This window comes from Oryctolagus cuniculus, chromosome 11 (assembly GCF_964237555.1).
Source record: "Oryctolagus cuniculus chromosome 11, mOryCun1.1, whole genome shotgun sequence".
Taxonomy (NCBI): domain Eukaryota; kingdom Metazoa; phylum Chordata; class Mammalia; order Lagomorpha; family Leporidae; genus Oryctolagus; species Oryctolagus cuniculus.
The window spans coordinates 123,318,774-123,340,101 of record NC_091442.1 but is presented as its reverse complement, the minus strand read 5'-3'; the positions used below and the strand labels follow the sequence as shown (position 1 = coordinate 123,340,101).

The 21,328-nt window shown below is 48.6% G+C and overlaps 1 protein-coding gene across 31 annotated transcripts in view; it reads right to left on the bottom strand.

Moving 5' to 3' along the window:
- Positions 1-21,328, bottom strand: part of PPP6R2 (protein phosphatase 6 regulatory subunit 2) — a 101,969-nt gene that overhangs the window by 39,886 nt on the left and 40,755 nt on the right. For 3 of the 31 annotated variants that reach the window (XM_070053110.1, XM_070053111.1, XM_070053113.1), the window contains exons 1-4: positions 12,694-13,825; positions 10,943-11,147; positions 7,489-7,557; positions 5,453-5,695 (exon numbers count right to left, since the gene is read on the bottom strand). In XM_070053110.1, the coding sequence (XP_069909211.1) occupies positions 5,453-5,695; positions 7,489-7,550 (305 nt within the window). In that variant the 5' untranslated portion in view covers positions 7,551-7,557; positions 10,943-11,147; positions 12,694-13,825. Of the gene's footprint in view, positions 1-5,452; positions 5,696-5,812; positions 5,924-7,488; positions 7,563-10,942; positions 11,193-12,693; positions 13,830-21,328 lie in introns of those variants that run through there. The other 28 variants (XM_070053120.1, XM_070053121.1, XM_070053122.1 and 25 more) reach the window with 20 other exon arrangements.

Below are 21,328 nucleotides of genomic sequence, written 5' to 3'. Positions count from 1 at the left end.
TAACAACGGTGTTCCAGCGCTCTGTACAGCACACACAGGAACAGGAATCCCAGCACACACGGAGGACAGAGGGCACACAGGACTGCTGAGAGGCCCTCTCAAACTCCTACTCAGGTACTGCAAAGACTGAAAAGACAAGGAGGAGGGAGAAAGAGAAGCAGAACCTATGTTGAAGCAGGCCTGAAGAAGAAAGCAGCTGGTCAGGACTGAGCTGGTGCCAGGGAGAGCTGACCCTCAGACACCACAGCCCAGGCACCGACCAGGAGTCAGGATTCGAGCCACACCACTCCAGGGGCCCGCATACCAAGGCAGGGGCCGGCAGGGCTCCTGGCTTTAGCTTGACCAGTCCTAACTGGTACAGGCATTTCAGGAGTAAATCAGTGGATGAAAGACCTCTCTCTCTCTTTCTCTCTCTATCTCCCTCTCTCTGTGCATGTGTGTGTGTTACTCTGCCTTTCAAATAAGTAGAACTGAATAATATACACTTTAAAAAGTTAAAGAAAGCTCTCAAATGTAGACCAAAAAGATGCTGTCACTGTGACAACAGCATTCCATATTGGTACCAGTTCAAGTCGCAGATGTTCCACTTCTGGTCCAGGTCCCTGCTAATGTGCCTAGAAAAGCAGTGGAGGATGGCTCCTGCCACCCACGTGGGAGACTCAGATGAAGCTCTGGCTTCAGCCTATCCTAGTCCTGGCCATTGTGGCCATTTGGGGAATGAACCAGCAGATGAAAGATCCTTTTCTGGTGGCCAGTGCTGTGGTGCAGCGGGTCAACATCCTGGCCTGAAGCACCGGCATCCCATATGGGCACCAGTTTAAGACCTGGCTGCTCCACTTCCAACCCAGTTCTCTGCAATGACCTGGGAAAGCAGTAGAAGATGGCCCAAGTGGCCCCTGCCCCTGCACGGGAGAAGCTCCTGGCTCCTGGCTTTGGATCAGCTCAGTTCCGGCCGTTGAGGCCAATTGAGGAGTGAACCAGCGGATAGAGGACCTCTCTCTCTCTCTCTCTGCCTCTCCTCTTTCTGTGTAACTCTGACTTTCAAATAAATAAATAAATCTTTAAAAAAAAAAGAGAGATCTTTTTCTGTCTCTCCCTCTCTCTCTGTAACTCTGCCTTTCAAATAAATAAATAAACAATTTTTTAAAAAGAAATAATACACAAAGTTTCCCTGCACTAATATCCACGAATTTACAGACTGAAAGATTCCATGGTGCCTAGAACAATAAATGGGAATAAAACTTGATGTCCAGTGTCCATCTTAGTGTGAACACACACGTGCTCCTCACAGCTGAGCGACTCTGTGTACTTCCACTCTTGTCGTGCTTGCTGTCTTACGGAAGCTTCACCTGGGGCAGACATCCGGCCCAGCACTTGGGATGCCACTTGGGACCGCTGCACACCATACGGGAGTGTATGGGTTCAAGTCCCGGCTCTGCTCCTGAGTCCAGCTTCCTGCTAAAGTGTACCCTGGAAGGCAGCAGGTGACGGCTCAAGTAGTTGGATCCCTGCCACCCATCTGGGAGATGAGGCTTAAACTCTAGGCTCCTGGCTCTGGCTTGGCCCAGCCCTAATTGCTGCAGGCTTTTGGGGAGTGAACTAGCACTTGGAAGAGCTCTCCATCTCTCTCTGCCTGTCATATAATTAATTAAATGCCCCATAATTTATTTAAAAAAAAAAAACAAACAAATTTTCACCCAGAATCAATAGTTTTCTTGTTGCTTTGTTTGCTTAGTTTTTTATTTACCTATTTTTCTTAATTTACACTAATTTCTCTAAAATTCTGATTACCAAATTCACCTGAGATCCTTGTTCTGACCCACAGAACAATTTCCTATTATTGGGAAATTCTAGAACAAGGGGGATTAGAAAGGAACCCAGATGTGCTCAGGGAGGAGAGAAAATGGGCAAAGCACACAGCAATAAAGCTGCCGCCCAGGCGTGTGCACAGCAAGCCCAGCCATTACAGCAGAAGACGCCTGATCTGGAATTCTAACCAGAGGGAGTCCCCGGCAGGCACGAGAGGAGCAGGTGACCTCTGAGCTGCCCATTCCCCACACCACTACCCATACTCTTTCTCAGGAAGTCCCTCGAAAATACCATCTACCATAGGAAGTCAGCAAAGGAGAGGAGAGGGAAGTCACTGAAGACAGTGGCACTGCAGGAGTGGGGGGGACAGGTGGTCGAGGAATTCCTAACATGGAAGCTCCCTCTCCCTCCCGATATCTGCTCTGGGATCTTCCTCTTCTGGGGCAGGACAGCCCTTCCTCAGGCCCCACCCTCATCCAGCTGCTTCCTGCTGGGCGAGCACGCAGCCCAGTCATCAACTACACTGTTTATGAGTAACACAAGCGACACCTTGGCATCCACCTGCTGGCACTTTTGTCTTCCTTCACAAATGACCAAACCTTGGCAGGCAAAGTACACAGGAAACTTTAGAAAAAGGTCAGGAACACCGCCACAGTTCTCAGGTTGGCCCCACCGCTGGTGGGGTTTAAGTCCTTGGGCTGCATCCTGTGTCATGCCCAGTAACCAGCTTGTTGTCACTGGGCGGGGCAGAGTGGGTGTGTAGTCACAGTCACATCTGCAGATGGAACCTTGCCCTTTAAGGCCCCCAGACTATTGGAAGAGGTGCTATTTAACCTGCCAGTGCTGGCCTTGGAGGGAGTAGTCTGGAGTCTTTTTTTTTTTTTTTTTTTTTTTTTTTTTTTTTTTTTGACAGGCAGAGTGGACAGTGAGAGAGAGAGACAGAGAGAGAAAGGTCTTCCTTTGCCGTTGGTTCACCCTCCAATGGCCGCCGCTGCAGCCGGCGCACCGCGCTGATCCTGGCAGGAGCCAGGAGCCAGGTGCTTCTCCTGGTCTCCCATGGGGTGCAGGGCCCAAGCACCTGGGCCATCCTCCACTGCACTCCCTGGCCATAGCAGAGAGCTGGCCTGGAAGAGGGGCAACCGGGACAGAATCCGGCGCCCCAACCGGGACTAGAACCCGGTGTGCCGGCGCCGCAAGGTGGAGGATTAGCCTATTGAGCCACGGCGCCGGCTGTGGAGTCTTGAAAACAGACACTGGTTCTTAAAAATAAAGTTTTATTGGCCGGCGCCGCGGCTCACTAGGCTAATCCTCCGCCTAGTGGCGCCGGCATACCGGGTTCTAGTCCCGGTCGGGGCGCCGGATTCTGTCCCGGTTGCTCCTCTTCCAGGCCAGCCCTCTGCTGTGGCCAGGGAGTGCAGTGGAGGATGGCCCAGGTGCTTGGGCCCTGCACCCCATGGGAGACCAGGAAAAGCACCTGGCTCCTGGCTCCTGCCATCGGATCAGCGCGGTGCGCCGGCCGCAGCGGCCATTGGAGGGTGAACCAACGGCAAAGGAAGACCTTTCTCTCTGTCTCTCTCTCTCACTGTCCACTCTGCCTGTCAAAAAAAAAAATAAAAAAATAAAAAAAAAATAAATAAAGTTTTATTGAACCACAGACTGACCACCGACGTGAATTACTGACACACACGTCCCATGTCCCTACCTTGCTTTGTCTTCCTTCTAAGACTAAGGTCAGCAAAGATTTTCTGTGAAGATCCAGAGAGCAAATATTTTCAATGCCCTCTCTTGCAACTACTCGACTTTGCTATTATCTCCTGCAAGACTTCAGTGGGAGACACTGGAAATATGAATTTGGTGCATTTTCATGTGCTAACAAGTCATTGTTCCCTGGATTTCTTTGTCAAAACCATCTCAAACAGTAAAGCCTCTCAGCTCACAGCCACAAAAATCAGAGCTGGACTGTGGGCTACACTGTGCTGACCTTGCTTTATAGATTATTTATTTATTTATTTATTTGAGAGGCAGAGCTACAGAGGGAGGGAGGAAGAGACAGAGAGAGAGGTCTTCCATCACTGGTTCACTCCCCAATTGGCTGCAACAGCTGGAGCTGGGCTGATCTGAAGCCAGGAGGCAGGAGCTTCCTCTGGGTCTCCCACGCGGGTGCAGGGGCCCAAGTACCTGGGCCATCCTCCACAGCTTCCTCAGGCCATAGTAGGGGCTGTATCAGAAGAGGAGCCGCCAGGATGCGAACTGGTGCTCATGTGGGATGCCAGCGCTGCAGGCAGTCTTATAGCCTGCGATGCCACAGAGCCAGCCCCACTGATCTTAACACTTTCCCACCACACACGTGTACTTCACGCCTCCCTGTAAGCAGCTGAGGGCAGCTGTGCCTGACTAATCTCTGTGTGTCACTCAGCCCCAGCTCTCCGTGGAGGTGGCCACATGGCCTTTTTACAGAGCCACACCCTTCAAGTAGCTAGGAGTCTCCTCCTGTTTCCACTCCACTGTCCACACCTGAAGTCCCTATGGCTCCAACCTTGTCTTATCACACTGCCCCTCCCTTTCTCCATCTCCTAACACCCTGGCTAACCACTGAATGGACACTTTAGGTACTGAGACTGACAATGATGGATTTCCTCCAAGTTGAAGACCCCCAAATCAAGCATTTTTCAGGGCCAAGGAGTCAGCTGTTGCACCTCTCTTCTGCCTGGCTTTTTGCCAGGCCTGGGGTCAGCCCTGCCGACAGTGTGACCTCATCATCATGGGCACTCTTTTTCTCTCAGCATATTGTCAGGCGAAACACTTTGATGGGAGCAGCTGTGTAGCCTAGAGGTTAAGACGCCTGTTGGGCCAGCATTATGGGGTAGTGGATTAGGCAGCTGCCTGTGATGCCAGCATCCCATATGGGCGCCAGTTCGAGTCCTGACTGTTCTACTTGTGATCCAGCTCCCGGCTAATGTGCCTGGGAAAGCAGCAGAAGACTTCCCAAGTGCTTGGGCCCCTGCACTCACATGGAGACCCATGTGAAGCTCCTGGCTCCTGGTTTCAGTCTGGCCCAGACCTGGCTGCTGCTGTCATTTGGGGAGTAAACCAGTGGATTAAAGATCTGTCTGTCCTTCTCTGTAACTCTTTCAAATAAATAATCAGCTCTTAAAAAAAAAAAAAAAAAAACTGCCTGTGTCTCACACAGGAGAGTCCCTGGGTTTGATTTCCAGCTTCTTACCTATGCACACCCTGGGAGTCAGCAGAGATGGCTCAACTGTTACACTTGAGGAAGACCCAGAGCGAGGCCCTGGCTCCTGACTGTGGCAGACGTTTGGGGAGTGAACTAGCAGATGGAAGACCTCTCTGTCCCTCTGCCTCTCAAATAAACAATAAAATAAATTTTAAAAGAAGCATTCCAACATGCACCAACTTAACATAAACTTACTTATACATCGAACAGAAAACACACATAGGGGGCCCCAAACCCTCAAACGTCCCTAACAGCAAATCCCAGAAGAGCACCCCTCACTTCTAGAGGTGCAGGGTGGGAGAGTGGGGAGCAAGTGTTTATGTCACCTGCTCCGTGAGGAGGCCCTAGCTCGGACTGTCCTCAGCACTGCTCATCACACGGGGCCCTGGCCACAGCCTCAGTACATACTTGAAGCGGACCTTCTCTTCCATGTCCAGGGGCGGGTCCTGTGTGATGAGGCCCACCAGCTCCTCCATACACTGCTGCCTGCACAGGAAGTCCAGCAGCTTCCGGTTTTGAGCCTTACACTCCTGCAGGAGGTCATCTTCGTCCATCAGCTCCTGCAGCGTCACGTGCTCCTTGTCCAGCAGCTTGTCAACATGGGACGTGGTATTCAAGTCAAACTTCCAGAACATCGTGATGGCCACCGAGCTGCCAGCAAAGACAAAAGGGTCACTTCTCTGCTGCGAGTTCACACAGGAGAGCTCACCACCCTCACTCTGCACTCCTCCTCCACCCTCACTCTGCACTCCTCCACCCTCTACCTACCGGCCCCTCCTCTCCCCGTCTCTATGTTGATGAATTAGATGAGACAGCATGCTTGCATGATTTCATTCTGTCCAGTTTTTTTTCCAAGAGTTATTTATTTGAAAGGCAGAGCTACACAGAGAGAGGAGAGGCAGAGAGAGAGAGAAAGACAGAAAGTCTTTCATCTGCTAGTTCACTCCCCAGTTGGCCACAATAGCCAGAGCTGCGCCGATCCAAAGCCAGGAGTCGGCAGCTTCTTCCAGGTCTCCCACATGAGTACAGGGGCCCAAGGACTTGGGCCATCCTCCACTGCTTTCCAAGGCCATAGCATGGAGCTGATTTGAAGTGGAGCAGCGCCCATGTGGGATGCCAGCACTGCAGGTGGTGGTTTTACCCGCTACACCACAGCACCAGCCCCTGTTTAGATTTTTTAAAAGTTTCATTTAAAAGTTTCAGAGCATCAGAGGGGGAAAAAGAGAGAGAGAGAAAGATCTTCCATCTACTGGTTCATTTCCCAAATGATGCCAATAGCTAGGGATGGGCCAAGCCATAGCCAGGAGCCTAGAACTCTATCCTCATCTTCCACATGGGTGGCAGGGGTCCCAGTACTAGAGCCCTCAGCTGCCTTCCCAGGAGCTCTAGCAGGAAGCCGGATGGGCCAGAGTAGCTGGCATTTAAACTGGCACTCCCATACAGGATGCTGGCATGCATGGTAAACAGCGGCTTAATCCGCTGCACCACAAAGCCCACCCCCTTCTTGGATTAAGATTTGTTTTATGGTCTACCATAAAGACCAAAAAAACATTTTCCATGAAGAGCTAAAGAGTAAATATTTCTGGCTTTGTAAGACACATTGGGTCTCTGCTGCGTGTTCTTTCTCTTTTTAAAAATTCTCTAAAGAGGCCGGCGCCGCGGCTCACTAGGCTAATCCTCCGCCTAGCGGCGCCGGCACACCGGGTTCTAGTCCCGGTTGGGGCGCCGGATTCTGTCCCGGTTGCCCCTCTTCCAGGCCAGCCCTCTGCTGTGGCCAGGGAGTGCAGTGGAGGATGGCCCAGGTGCTTGGGCCCTGCACCCCATGGGAGACCAGGAAAAGCACCTGGCTCCTGGCTCCTGCCATCGGATCAGCGCGGTGCGCCGGCCGCAGCGCGCCGACCGCGGCGGCCATTGGAGGGTGAACCAACGGCAAGGGAAGACCTTTCTCTCTGTCTCTCTCTCTCACTGTCCACTCTGCCTGTCAAAAAAAAAAAAAAAAAAAAAAAAAAAAATCTCTAAAGACATAAAAACCAGGGCCAGTGCTGTGGCACAGAGGGTTAAAGCCCCAACCTGCAGCGCCGACATCCTATATGGCACTGGTTCAAGTCCTGGCTGCTCCTCTTCTGATCCAGCTCTCTGCTATGGCTTGGGAAAGCAGAAGATGGCCCAAGTCTTTGGGTCCCTGCACCCACATGGGAGACCTGGAAGAAGCTCCTGGCTTTGGATCAGCTCAGCTCTGACTGTTGCAGTCATTTGGGGAGTGAACCAGCAGATGGAAGACCTCTCTCTCTCTCTCTCTCTCTCTCTCTCTCTCTTCCTCTCCTCTCTCTGTGTAACTCTGTAAAAAAATAAAATAATTCTTTAAAAAAAGACATAAAAACCATTCTTAACAAGTAAGCTGTATAAAGCCAGGCAGTGGCCTGGATCTGGCCTCGAGGCTGTACCTTGCACTGTGCTGTGGTCTCTCTTGGTGAAGGCTCCATATGTACTGGAAAATGAGTTTCATTCTGCTGCTGCTGGTTGGCCAGGGAAGGCATGTTGGTTGACAGTTTTCAGGTCTTTCATATCCTGATTTTCTGTCTACCTTATATATCAATTAATAAGAGAAGGCTATATTTTCAACTAACTAACTATAATTTATCTACTTATTTTGATTCTATCTTGCTTCACATGTGTCTTGACTTCTGTTATGTGGATAAGTATTTAGGATCATGATGTCTGCTTCATGGACTGACTGGCTGTCTGGTTATTTTGACGTCTCCCTCACCACTATGGCAGCACACCTCATCTTGAAATCTGTGTTGTCTTGATATTATTTCTTTCTTATATATTTATTTATTTGAAAGGCAGAGTAACAGAGAGAGGGAGAGACAGAGAAAGAGATCTTCCAACCACTGATTCATTCCCCCAAATGGCAGTAATAGCTGGGGCTGGGTCAAAGCCAAAGGCAGGAGCCTGCAATTCTATCTGGGTCTCCCATGTGGGTGGTAGGGACCCAGGTACTTGGGCTATCACCTGCTTCTTTCCTAGGCACATAAATAGGGACTTGGGTTGGAAGCGGAGCAGCAGGGACTCAAACTGGCACTCAGATATGGGATGCTGGCATCTCAAATGGCAGCTTAACCCACTGTATCACAACACCAGCCCCCAATAACCACTATTCTTGTGGCTCATGTTTGGCACATATTTAATATCCTTTTATTTCAATCTATATATCACTATATTTAAAATGTTTCTCTTCTAAACAGCACATGATTGGCCTCTGTTTTGCATTCAGTTGGTCATTCTCTGCCTTTTAATTGGGATATATAAAATATTTATATTTAATGTAATGATATACTTCAAAAAGTTATGGAAAATAGAATTAGAAGATACCTACTTTGATACAAAAAAATTGAAATCCATGCCTAGGAGAGGTCTTTAAAATCTGTATTATGGAAAACTGCATGCTTTCAAAAGCTTTTTGCCCAAAATAAACTTACTGTTTAATTCTATTTTTCCATAATCTTTTGAATTACCCTCAAATAGTCATGTTTCAGTAATGTGAAAAATTAAACACCCTTTTATGATAAATGCACTTCAATTAGTTAACAGAGGGACCGTCCTGAATTTGATAAAGAGCATTTACTTAAAAACCCACAGTTGTCAGTATATCTAATGGTAAAAAGACTGAATGCTTTTCTCCTCAGATTGGAACAAGGGACTCTAGCCACTCTACCCAAGATTATAATGGAGGAACACACACATATACACACATACATACAAACACACACACACACAAAGAAAGAAGTAAAACTGTCTTTACTCAGGTAACATGACTGTAGAAACAGGAATGCCAAAAATATCTGTAAGGAAAAAAAGCTGGATATGTGTTTGGTGCAGCAGTTCAGTGGCTGCCTGAGACAGCCACATCCCATCTCAGAGTGCTCCGATTCCAGCTTCCCACCGACGTGCACCCCAGGAGGTAGATGACAGCTCATGTCATTGAGTCCCTGACACCCATGTGGGAAACCTGAATTGAATTCTTGGCTCCAGGCTTTGGCCTGGGCTAGGCTCAGCTGTTGTGGGAATTGGAGAGTAAACCAGTAGATGGAAGATTTCTCTTTGTCCATCTGTCCCCTGTCTCTGTCTCATTTTTTTTTTTTTTTTAAATCTGTACCTTTTTTAAAAGATGTATGTATTCATTTGAAGGAGTTACAGAGAGGCTGGCGCCACAGCTCACTTGGCTAATCCTCCGCCTGTGGCACCGGCACCCCGGGTTCTAGTCCCAGTTGGGGTGCCAGATTCTGTTCTGGCTGCTCCTCTTCCAGTCCAGCTCTCTGCTGTGGCCCGGGAAGGCAGTGGAGGATGGCCCAAGTGCTTGGGCCCTGCATTCGCATGGGAGACCAGGCGGAAGCACCTGGCTCCTGGCTTTGGATCAGCCCGGCGCACCAGCCGTAGCGGCCATTTGGGGAGTGAACCAACGGAAGGAAGACCTTTCTGTCTGTTTCTCTCTGTCTCACTGTCTAACTCTGCCTGTAAAAAAAAAAAAAAAAAAGTTACAGAGAGAAGAACAGAGAAGGAGAGAAGGGTTGGGCAGAGAGAGAGAGAGAGAGAGAATCTTTCATCTGCTGGTTCACTCCCTAGATGGCCACAATGGCCAGCACTGGGCCAGGGGGAAGCCAGGAGGGAAGCCAGGAGCTTCATCTGGGTCTCCCACGTGGGTATCAGGGGCCCAAACACTCAGGCCATCTTTCCATATTTTTCCCAGGCCATTAGCAGGGAACTGGATCAGCAATGGAGCAGCCAGAACACAAACTGGCATTCATATAGGATGCCAACGTCATAGGTAGTGGCTTTACCTGCTATACCACAATGCCAGCCCCCATCCTTATCTTTTTCAAGAAAAAAAAAAGCTACTAGAATTAATTAGAGTGAATTTCAGAGCTCACCCAACACAAGGTCAATACACAAAATACAGGGGCAGGCATCGTGGTGCAGCAGGTTAAGTTGCCAGCTGAGGCAAGCGCATCCCACACCCAAGTGCCCAGCACCAAATCCTGCCACTGCATCAGATTCAGTTTTCTGCTAATGCACTTGGCAGGCAACAGATGATGGCCCAACTACTTAGGTTCCTGCCACCCTTGAGGGAGACCCAGATGGCATTCCGGGCTCAAGGCTTCCATCTGGCCAGTCCTGACTGCTGCAGCCATTTGGGGAGTGAACCAATGGATAGGAGATCTCTCTGTCTTGTCCTCTTTCTCTGTCACTCTGCCTTTCAAATAAATAAATAAATCTAAGGAAAGGAAATGAAAGGGGAGGGGAGGAGAGGGGAGGAAGGGAAGGGAAAGGAAGAGATGGGGAGGGGAGAGGAGGGAAAAGTGATCAACAAATTAGAAAGCAGGCATTTGGCACAATGGTTAAGACATCACTAGGGCCGGCGCCGCGGCTCACTAGGCTAATCCTCAGCCTTGCAGTGCCGGCACACCGGGTTCTAGTCCCGGTCGGGGTGCCGGATTCTGTCCCAGTTGCCCCTCTTCCAGGCCAGCTCTCTGCTGTGGCCCAGGGAGTGCAGTGGAGGATGGCCCAAGTGCTTGGGCCCTGCACCCCATGGGAGACCAGGATAAGTACCTGGCTCCTGCCTTCGGATCCGCGCGATGCGCCGGCCGCAGTGCGCCAGCCGCGGCAGCCATTGGAGGGTGAACCAACGGCAAAAGGAAGACCTTTCTCTTTGTCTCTCTCTCTCACTGTCCACTCTGCCTGTCAAAAAAAAAAAAAAAAAAAAAAAAAAAAAAAAAAAAAAGACATCACTAGGGACCCCAGTATCCTGTATGTGCGCACCTACATCTGAGTCCTGACTCCAGCTTCCTGTTAATATTAAGACATCACTTGGGACCCCAGTATCCTGTATCTGCGTACCTGTGTCTGAGTCCTGACTCCAGCTTCCTGTTAATATGCACACAGGGAGGCAGAGACGGTGGCTCAAGTCGTTGGGTGCTTGTCACCCATATGTGAGACTGACACTGGGCTCTGGGCTGCTGGCTCCAGCCTGACACAGCCCTGATCCTGAGTTGCTGACTCCTGACTTTGGCCTGTTTCGGTCTAGGCTTTTGCAGGAGGGCGTCTGGGGAGTAAACCACAAGATGAGAGATCTTTCTGTGTGTGTGTCCTTCAAGTAAAATGAAAATAAATATTTTTAGAAAAAATGTTTTTGTAATAAGTATATTGTTGGATGACTTTTTTAATCTAAGAAATATCTTTCACTGATTAACTTATTGCATATGAAGTTCTGTTTTTATCTCCCCTTTCCTGTTTTCCATGGATTTATTATGCTGCTTTTGTTTTTATTTGCTTCACTACTGATTCAAAAGATAAATTCTGCTTATGATTTTATGGTAACCTCTCTAAACTTGAGACCCTTTGTCATGGGTGATTTTCTTTCTGACTTTTTAATAAATATAACAATTGTAACAAATATAATAATATCTTCGCTCTCCTCAAAATTAGACAGCTTTCTCTTCTCTTTTCTGTCTTATCAACATACAGTTCTAGTAATATGAATGGCATGTCCAAAAAAGGATGCTCATTTGGTTTATAATAAAATGCTTAATGACATGCAAGAGAATTTTTACTTTAGCTCTATTTTATTAAAAATTTAAATTAGTGGCTTAAGGACACATTGAGATTTATCATGCAAGAAAAAGGCATCTTGTCGGTGCCGTGGCTCACTAGGCTAATCCTCCGCCTAGCGGCGCCGGCACACCGGGTTCTAGTCCCGGTCGGGGCGCCAGATTCTGTCCCGGTTGCCCCTCTTCCAGGCCAGCTCTCTGCTGTGGCCAGAGAGTGGAGTGGAGGATGGCCCAGGTGCTTGGGCCCTGCACCCCATGGGAGACCAGGAAAAGCACCTGGCTCCTGGCATCGGATCAGCGCGGTGCGCCGGCCGCAGCGCGCCGGCCTCGGCGGCCATTGGAGGGTGAACCAACGGCAAAGGAAGACCTTTCTCTCTGTCTCTCTCTCTCACTGTCCACTCTGCCTGTCAAAAAAAAAAAAAAGAAAAAAGAAAAAAAAAGAAAAAGGCATCTTAACTGCTGAGCCAAAAGCCTGCCCCAACACAGTAGCTTTTGACAAAGAGACAAATATAAAGGCTGGAAAACATACACCAGGTAAACACAAGTCAAGAGAAAGGTGTGCATCAGGTGCAGTCCCTGCCTGCGATTACCCTGTACGAATGCCAGCTCGCATCTTGGTTGCTCCAACTCCGATCCAGCTCCTTGCCAAGTCGCCTGGAAAGGCGGCAGAAGATGGCCAAGTGCCTGGGCCCTGCCACCCAAGTGAGACACCCAGATGGCTTCAGGTTGGCCCAGCTCCAGCCACTGAGTCATTTGGGAGTGAATCACTGAATGGACGACCCCTCCCTCCCTCCCTCCCCCCCCCCTCCTCTCTCTGTAACTCTTTCGAATAAAGTAAATAAATCTTTGAAAAAAATTGTATCAGTGCACCCTTTGAGTTTTTTATTGCCATGTCTCTGGTTTAGTTGTAGCTGATTTTATTATCAAAGGAACTGGTATGAACTGACTCTAGAATACTTACTCAGATGATATTGCATATGTCTTTCTCAAACATTTCTCCTACTCCAGTAACTATACCCTACCCTCCACAAAGATACTCACCTACAAGGAAGGTCTTAATTTTCTTCCCTAGATGAACTGGAAGTCACAAATGACGTCTCTGCTGTACCTGCAGTATCAGCGTGGTGGGAAGACCCCTCGCATCCTGACAACGACCCTTGCTAGTCTCTCAGCATCCAGGACCACCTTCTATACCTTCCCGGACAACAGAAAGGGACCTGAAGTCCTGCTCCTTTATTTACATCTTCAGGTTGGCAGAAACATCAGACAGAAGGCAGATTTCAAGTGGAAATGCTGCCTGTACACTCATACAGGCCAATGAAAAGAGCCCTTCAGAAAAGAACATTCTGTGGTGGAGGCCGTTGCTAAGAGAAAATTAGAATCTGAAATGTACCCTATTACTTGACTGGATACCCAAGTTCTTTTTCCCTCTCTTTCTAAAAGATTTATTTATTTATTTGAAGGGCAGAATTACAGCGAGGGTGAGACAGAGAGAGGTCTTCCATCTGCTGGTTCACTCCCTTGATGGCCACGATGGCTAGGACTGGGCCAGGTCGAGGACAGGAAAGTGGAACTCCATTCGGTCTCCCACATGGCCAGCAAGGACCCAAGTACTTAGGCCAGGAGCACTAACAGGGAGCTGAATGGGAAATGGAGCTGTTGGGACTCAAACTGGCACTCACATGGGATGCTGGCGTTGCAGGCAGTGGTCGAACCCACTGCACCATAACACCAGACTCCCCCCACCCCTTTCCTACTTTTGAAGATACATGATCAAAGTCCTGGCTCTGCTATGTGACCTGAGGCCAGTCACCTCTTTGCCTCAGTTTCCTATCCTGTAAAATGAGGACAATGAGAAGCCTCACCTCAGAGTAGGTATTTGGTGCAGAGATTAAGGTGCCCTTGGGGGCTGGTGCTGTGGCGCAGTGGGTTAAACTGCCACATGTGACACTGGCATCCCATTTTGGAGCACTGGTTTGAGTACCAACTGCTCGGCTTCCAATCCAGCTTCCTGCTAATGTGCCTGGGAAAGCAGCAGATGATGGCTCAAGTACTTGGGTCCCTACCACCCACGTGGGAAATCTCTAGATGGGAATTCCAGGCTCCTGGCTTGGGCCCAGCTCAGCCCCAGCCAATGTGGCCTTTTGGGAAGTGAACCAGTAGATGAAAGATATCTCTCTCTCTTCTTCCTCTCTCTCTCTCTCTCTCTCTAACTTTGCCTTTTGAATAAAAAAAAAATTTTTAAAGGTTTATTTATTTATTTGAAAGGCAGAGATATAGGGAAAAGGAGAGAGGAACAGAGAGAGAGAGATTTTCCAACCACTGGTTCACTCCCTAAATGGCCACAATGGCTGGGGCTGGACCTGGCTGAAGCCAGGAGCCAGGAGCTTCTTCTGGGTCTCCCACATGAGTGCAGGGGCCCAAGCACTGGGCTGTCGTCTACTATGTTCTCAGGTGCATTAGCAGGGATCTGGATCAGAAGTGGCGCAGTCAGGACTTGAATCAGCACCCATGTGGGATGCTGACACTGCAGGAGGTGGCTCAACCTTCTACAGTACAGTGCCAGCCCCTAACCAAAAATCTTTAAAAAAAGGGGGGGGGGGTACTTAGGACATTCACATCCCACCTAAGAGCACCTGGTTTTGAGTCCTGCCGGGTTCCTGATTCAAGCTTGCTGCTCATGTGCACCCTGGGAGGCTGCAGGTGATGGTTCAAGTACTTGGTCCCAGCTTTTCACAAGGGAGATTCAGGCTGAGTTCCAGAATTCCGGCTTTGGTTTGGCCTAGCTGGAGCTTTCACAGGCATCTCTGGAGTGAATTAGCAAATGGGAGATCTATCTGTGTCTGTCTGTTTCTCTGCTTTTCAAATAAAATGAAAATAAATTAAAACAAAAGGCCGGTGCCACGGCTCACTAGGCTAATCCTCCACCTGCGGCACCGGCACCCCAGGTTCTAGTCCCAGTTGGGGCGCCAGATTCTGTCCCGGTTGCCCCTCTTCCAGGCCAGCTCTCTGCTGTGGCCCAGGAAGGCAGTGGAGGATGGCCCAAGTGCTTGGGCCCTGCACCCACATGGGAAACCAGGAGGAAGCACCTGGCTCCTGGCTTCGGATCGGCGCAGTGCACTGGCTATAGCGACCATTTGGGGGGTGAACCAACGGAAGGAAGACCTTTCTCTCTGTCTCTCTCTTTCACTGTCTAACACTGCCTATCAAATAAAATAAATAAAACAAAAAAAAAATAAGTCAAGAAATAAAAGAATCCCCATCTCATACAGTTGTGGTGAGAACTGAGTTATTTCACATAAAGGGCTGAGAATAATCCCTAACATTTTACTCTCAAAGACCCTAACTGGAAGAAAAGAAGGAAGCAGAGGCAAGATCATGGTGCCTAGTGGCCGCCACTGTGTGCCTCGCTTTCCAGGTCCACGTTCAGGGCATCACTCTGGCCGTTTAAGTCAGAAGTGATGGGAAGACTGACACCATGGAAACAAGATGCCACAGGCCAAATCTCTTTCAGGCACTAAGCATTTACACCACTGGGCAGCTGAACGTTAGCGTTCCACCTGGCCTGACACAAATGGCATTGTGAGTCCATGAGTGCAATGAGTATGTGTACAACCAACCAAATTATAAATGAACTACACTGTGTACACTGGGCATAGTCCACTGGGTGAAAAGGCCAATAAAGGCTTAACTTTAAAAGGGGTTGAATGGCAGAGAAAAGGGGTGGGGTGAGCTCAACAGATAACTACCCACTCAAAATCAGAAGTGAAAAGAGAAAATAACTACAACATAAATGTAAATTAAAATAATTAAATCACTGTGCCATAGTGGGTAAAGCCATCACCTGCTGTGCTGGCATCCCATATGGCTGCCGGTTCGAGTCCCAGCTGCTCCACTTCTGATCCAGCTCTGGGAAAGCAGTAGAAGATGGCCCAAGTCCTTGGGTCCTGTACCCACGTGGGAGCTCCTGGCTCCTGGCTTCAGATCAGTGCATCTCCAGCCATTGTGGCCATTTGGGGAGTGAACCAGCGGATGGAAGACCTCTCTCTCTCTCTCAGGAGTGAACCAGCGGATGGAAGACACCCCACCCCCGCCTCTGCCTCTCTGTAACTCTCTTTCAAATAAATAAATAAATCTTTTGTAAAAAATATAACTAAAGTCTTCTGTGAAATAGCCATCTAATCTTGATGCTGCTGCAGATGGTGGTGACACAAGTTAACTGATAAACTATTGCCTAATACGCACAATATTTTATACAAACTACCCAGTAGCCCCATTTCATACAATGTACCTAAATTATGCAGTCACTGGGCATCACTGATTCCTCTTTGTTGCTGTGTAATCAGTCACTGTTGCCCCGGTGTGGAGGCGCTGATAGAAACGTCATAGTCAAGAACACTTAACCTTCTCTGATTACTTTTCAAGCTTTAAAACTTTGAGCCACCCCATAAATGAGCAAGTTATTGTGGATACTTTTGGTGTAAAGTCATTCCAGAGTATGCAATATTTAACTAATAGCTGCATGAAAGTGAAATTCATGTTACTTTGGCTTTTTTGTCTCTGTTGACACAGCTGCACATTTCCAAGTTACTACAGTATGAAAACTGTGTGTTTAAAAAAAAAATTAGGCTGGCGCCGCAGCTCACTAGGCTAATCCCCGACTGCACACCGGGTTCTAGTCCCGGTCAGGGCACCGGATTCTGTCCCGGTTGCCCCTATTCCAGTCCAGCTCTCTGCTGTGGCCCAGGAGTGCAGTGGAGATGGCCCAAGTGCTTGGGCCCTGCACCCCATGGGAGACCAGGAAAGGCGCCTGGCTCCTGGCTTCGGATCAGCGCAGTGTGCTGGCCACAGCATGCTGGCTGCAGCGGCCATTGGGGGGTGAACCAATGGTAAAGGAAGACCTTTCTCTCTGTCTCTCTCTCTCTCACTGTCCACTCTGCCTGTCAAAAACAAAAACAAAAACAAAAACAACAACAACAACAAAAACTAAAAAGAGATGGGGCTGTCGCTGTGGCATAGCGAGTAAAGCTATCACCTGCAGTTCTGGCATCCCATATGGACACCGGTTCAAGACCTCACTGCTCTACTTCCAATCCCACTCTCTGCTATGGCCTTCGAAAGCAGTGGAAGATGGCCCAAGTCTTTGGGCCCCTGCACCCCACATGGGAGACACAGAAGAAGCTCCTGGCTCCTGGTTCCTGGCTTTAGATTGGCACAGCTCCGGCCACTGTGGCCAACTGGGGGAGTGAACCAGTGGATGGAAGACTTCTCTTTCTGTGGCTCTCCTTCTTTCTCTGTGTAAATCTTTTTTTTTTTTTGGACAGACAGAGTTACACAGTGAGAGAGAGAAACAGAGAGAAAGGTCTTCTTTCCATTGGTTCATCCCACAAATGGCTGCTACAGCCGGAGCTACACCGATCCAAAGCCAGGAGCCAGATGCTTCCTCCTGGTCTCCCATGCGGGTGCAGGCACCCAAGCACTTGGGCCAACCTCCACTGCCTTCCCGGGCCACAGCAGAGAGCTGGACTGGAAGAGGAGCAGCTGGGACTAGAACCTGGTGCCCATATGGCATGCGGGCGCCGCAGGCGGATTAACCAAGTGAGCCACAGCTCCGGCCCCTGACTTTCAAATAAATAAATAAATATCTAAAAAAAAGTTTTAGGTAAAATTACTATTGTTTTAGGAATCATTAACATTTTTCTTCAAATCATAAAGCTATATATCAAGGTGTTGGGCTTAGTCACTACGCACATCGTAACGATTCACTGTACCTGTCTAGCTCTATGGTACATTCTGACATTCTGTAAGCTGTTCTGACTAGCAATATATACAGATTAATTTAATGTGTTAACATTGGTTAATAAATGTATTTTTTAAAAAAAGAAGTAGGGGGACCTGCGTTGTGGCATAGCAGGTAAAGCTGCTGGCTGCAGTGCCGACATCCCATAATAGATGTCGGTTCAAGTCCCAGCTGCTCCACTTCTGATCCAGCTCTCTGCTATGGCCTGGGAAAGCAGTGGAAGATGGCCCAAGTCTTTGGGCCCCTGCACCCATGTGGGAGACCTGGAAGAAGCTCCTGCCTCCTGGCTTCGTATGAGTCCAGCTCTGGCCATTGTGGTCATTTGGAGAGTGAACCAGTGGTTCACTCTCTGCCTCTCTATAACTCCACCTTTCAAATAAATTTATAAATCTTAAAAAATTAACAAATCTTTAAAAAATAGTAAAAGCAGCACCTGTCTTCAGCAGAGTGGACAGAGAGAGAGAGAGACAGAGAGAAAGGTCTTCCTTATCCATTGGTTCACCCCCCAATGGCAGCCACGGCCGGAGCACTGCAGCCGGTGCACCACGCTGATCCAAAGCCAGGAGCCAGGTGCCTCTCCTGGTCTCCCATGCGGGTACAGGACCCAAGCACTTGGGCCATCCTCCACTGCACTTCCGGGCCACAGCAGAGAGCTGGACTGGAAGAGGGGCAACCGGGACAGAATCCGGTGCCCCAACCAGGACTAGAACCCGGGGTGCTGGCACCGCAAGGTGGAGCATTAGCCTAGTGAGCTGTGGTGCCGGCTCATCTCACTTTCACAGGGAGTTTCCAATATAAGTTTAATGGTTACAAAATAGCTTTTCCACAACTTTTTCTTACAAGAATAAAGAAAGTTCAATCACTTTCTCTTCAATACTTTGGGATCTGTATATTATTTATATTGCTACAACGGTCCTTAGAATTTGTAAATTGCACATTTATTAAAATCTACAGTCAAGGGGCCAGTGCTGCGGCATAGCAAGTAAGGCAGCCACCTGCTGTGCCAGCAACCCAAACGGGCACCAGTTCAAGTCCTGGCTGCTCCACTTCCAATCCAGCTCTCTGCTTTGACTTGTGAAAGCAGCAGAAAATGGCCCAAATCCGTAGGCCCCTACATGCACATGGGAAGACCCAGAGGAAGCTCCTGGCTCCTGGCTTTGGATCAGGACAGCTCCGGCCGTTGTAGCCAACTGGGGAGTGAACCAGTGGATGGAAGACCTCTCTCTCTTTTTTTTATTTAAAGATTTATTTATTTGAAAGGCAGAGTTACAGAGAGAGGGAGAGAGAAAGAGAGAGAGCCTTCCATCAGATGGTTCATTCCCCAATTGGCCGCAATGGCCGGAGCTGCACCAATCCGAAGCCAGGAGCCAGGAGCTTCTTCCAGGTCTCCTACATGGGTGCAGGGGTCCAAGGACTTGTGTCACCTTCTATTGCTTTCCCAGGCCATAGCAGAGAGCTGGATCAGATGTGGAGCAGCTGGGTCTCGAACTGGTGCACATATGGGATGCCGGCACCGCAGGGCAGGGCATTACCCCGCTGCACCACAGTGTCGGCCCCTACTCTCTCTTTCTCTGCCTCTCCTTCTCTCTCTGTGTAACTCTGATTTTCAAATAAATAAACAAATCTTTAAATAAAAATAAATAAGTGAATAAATAAAAATAAAATCTACAGTCAGTATCAATCTCTGCTATTACAAAGACTGGAATGCTTTAACTCCATTTACCCTCCTCCCCAAGTCCTGGAATACTGTTTTCATGTATCCCATATTAATTTTACTTCACAGACACTATTTTTAAGATTTATTTATTATTTGTATGAAAGGCAGACCTGCAGAGAGAGAGGAAGAATCAGAAAGAGGGAGAGAGAGATCTTTCATCTACTGGTTCACTCCCCAAATGACCACAATGGCCAGGCCAAAGCCAGGAGCGAGGAGCTTCACCTGGATCTCCCATGTAGCTGGCAGAGCCCAGGTACTCGGGACATCTGCTGCTGCTTTCCCAGGCACATTCGTAGGCAGCTGGATCAGAAGTGGAGCAGCCAGGACTCAAACCCTGCTTCTCCTGTGGGATGCCAGTGCTGCAGAATGGCCTGACACACGGTGCCACTGCACCAGCTCTTCCCCACAGACATTATTTTATTACTAAGCGATTATTGATTACTGCTTTTCATTCTTTCTTGAATCTCAGTTCTTCTACGTGGTATCACTGCTTTTTGCCTAAACTACATTCATTCTTTCTTTTTTTTTTTTTAAGATATATTTATTTATTTGGAAGGCAGAGTTAGAGAGAGAGAGAGAGAGAGAGAGAGAGAGGTCGTCCATCCACTGGTTCACTCCCAAAATGGCCACAATGTCAGGGATGCCCAGGCTGAAGCCAGGAGCCAGGAGCTTCTTCCAGGTCTCCCATGGGGGTGCAGGGGCCCAACCACTTGCTCTATCTTCTGCTGCCTTTCTCAGATGCATTAGCAGGGAGCTGGATCAGCAGTGCAGCAAATGAGACCCAAACTGCACTCATACAGGTTGCCAGTATCACAGGTGGTGGCCTTACCTACAACACCACAGCACCAGCTGCCCTGAGTCCATTTTTTATAAAAATATTTAATAAAAGGTCTGTGTCTTAGACATTGCTAATGCTAACAAAATGCCTTAAATTGGGGAAATTATGAACAACAGAAACTAATTTCTTATACTTCTAGAGACTCTGAAATCCAAGATGGAGCACAGACAGAGTGATAGAGGGTGAGGTGCTCTCTCTTCATATGGTAAAAGGGCAAAAGGGATAACAGATTTCCCACTCCCTCAATTTAAAAAATGTTATTTACGCATATTCATCTCATTTGAAAGGAAGAGAGACACAGACACAGACACAGACACAGACACAGACACAGACACAGACACACCTTCCATCTGCTGGTTTACTTCCCAAATGCCTGCAACAGCCAGGAAGGGGTCAGGCTGAAGCCAGGAGCCGGAACCTCAATCAGGCTGCCCCATGTATACAGGGACCTAAGTACTTCAGGTTATCACTGAGGCTCTCAAGGTGCACGTTAGCAGGAAGCCAGGATTAAGACTGGAGCCATGGGGCCAGCACCGTGGCTCAGCTCTGGCCATTGCAGCCATCTGGGGAGTGAACCAGTGGACGGAAGACCTCTCTATCTCAACCTCTCTCTCTAACTCTCTTTCAAATAAATAAAAATAGCCGGCGCCATGGTTCACTAGGCTAATCCTCCGCCTTGCGGTGCCGGCACACCGGGTTCTAGTCCCGGTCGGGGCGCCGGATTCTGTCCCGGTTGCCCCTCTTCCAGGCCAGCTCTCTGCTGTGGCCCAGGGAGTGCAGTGGAGGATGGCCCAAGTGCTTGGGCCCTGCACCCACATGGGAGACCAGGATAAGTACCTGGCTCCTGCCATCGGATCAGCGCAGTGCGCCGGCCACAGCGCACCAGCCGCGGCAGCCATTGCAGGGTGAACCAACGGCAAAGGAAGACCTTTCTCTCTGTCTCTCTCTCTCACTGTCCACTCTGCCTGTCAAAAAATAAATAAATAAATAAATAAAAATAAATCTTTAAAAATAAATAAATAAATAATACAATAGAAATGGAGGACTTCAATACCCCACTTTCAGCAATGGACAGATCAATCAGACAGAAAATTAGAAGGAAACAGCAGATTTAATAGACACTGTAGACCAAATAGACCTAACAGATATCTATAGAAATTTTCATCCCATAGTTTCAGAATACACATTCTTCTCACCAATGCAGAGAACTTTCTCTAGGATTAACCACATACTAGGCCATAAAGCAAGTCTCAGCAAATTCAAAAGAATCGAAATCATACCATGCATCATCTCAGACCACAATGGAATGAAGCTGGAAATC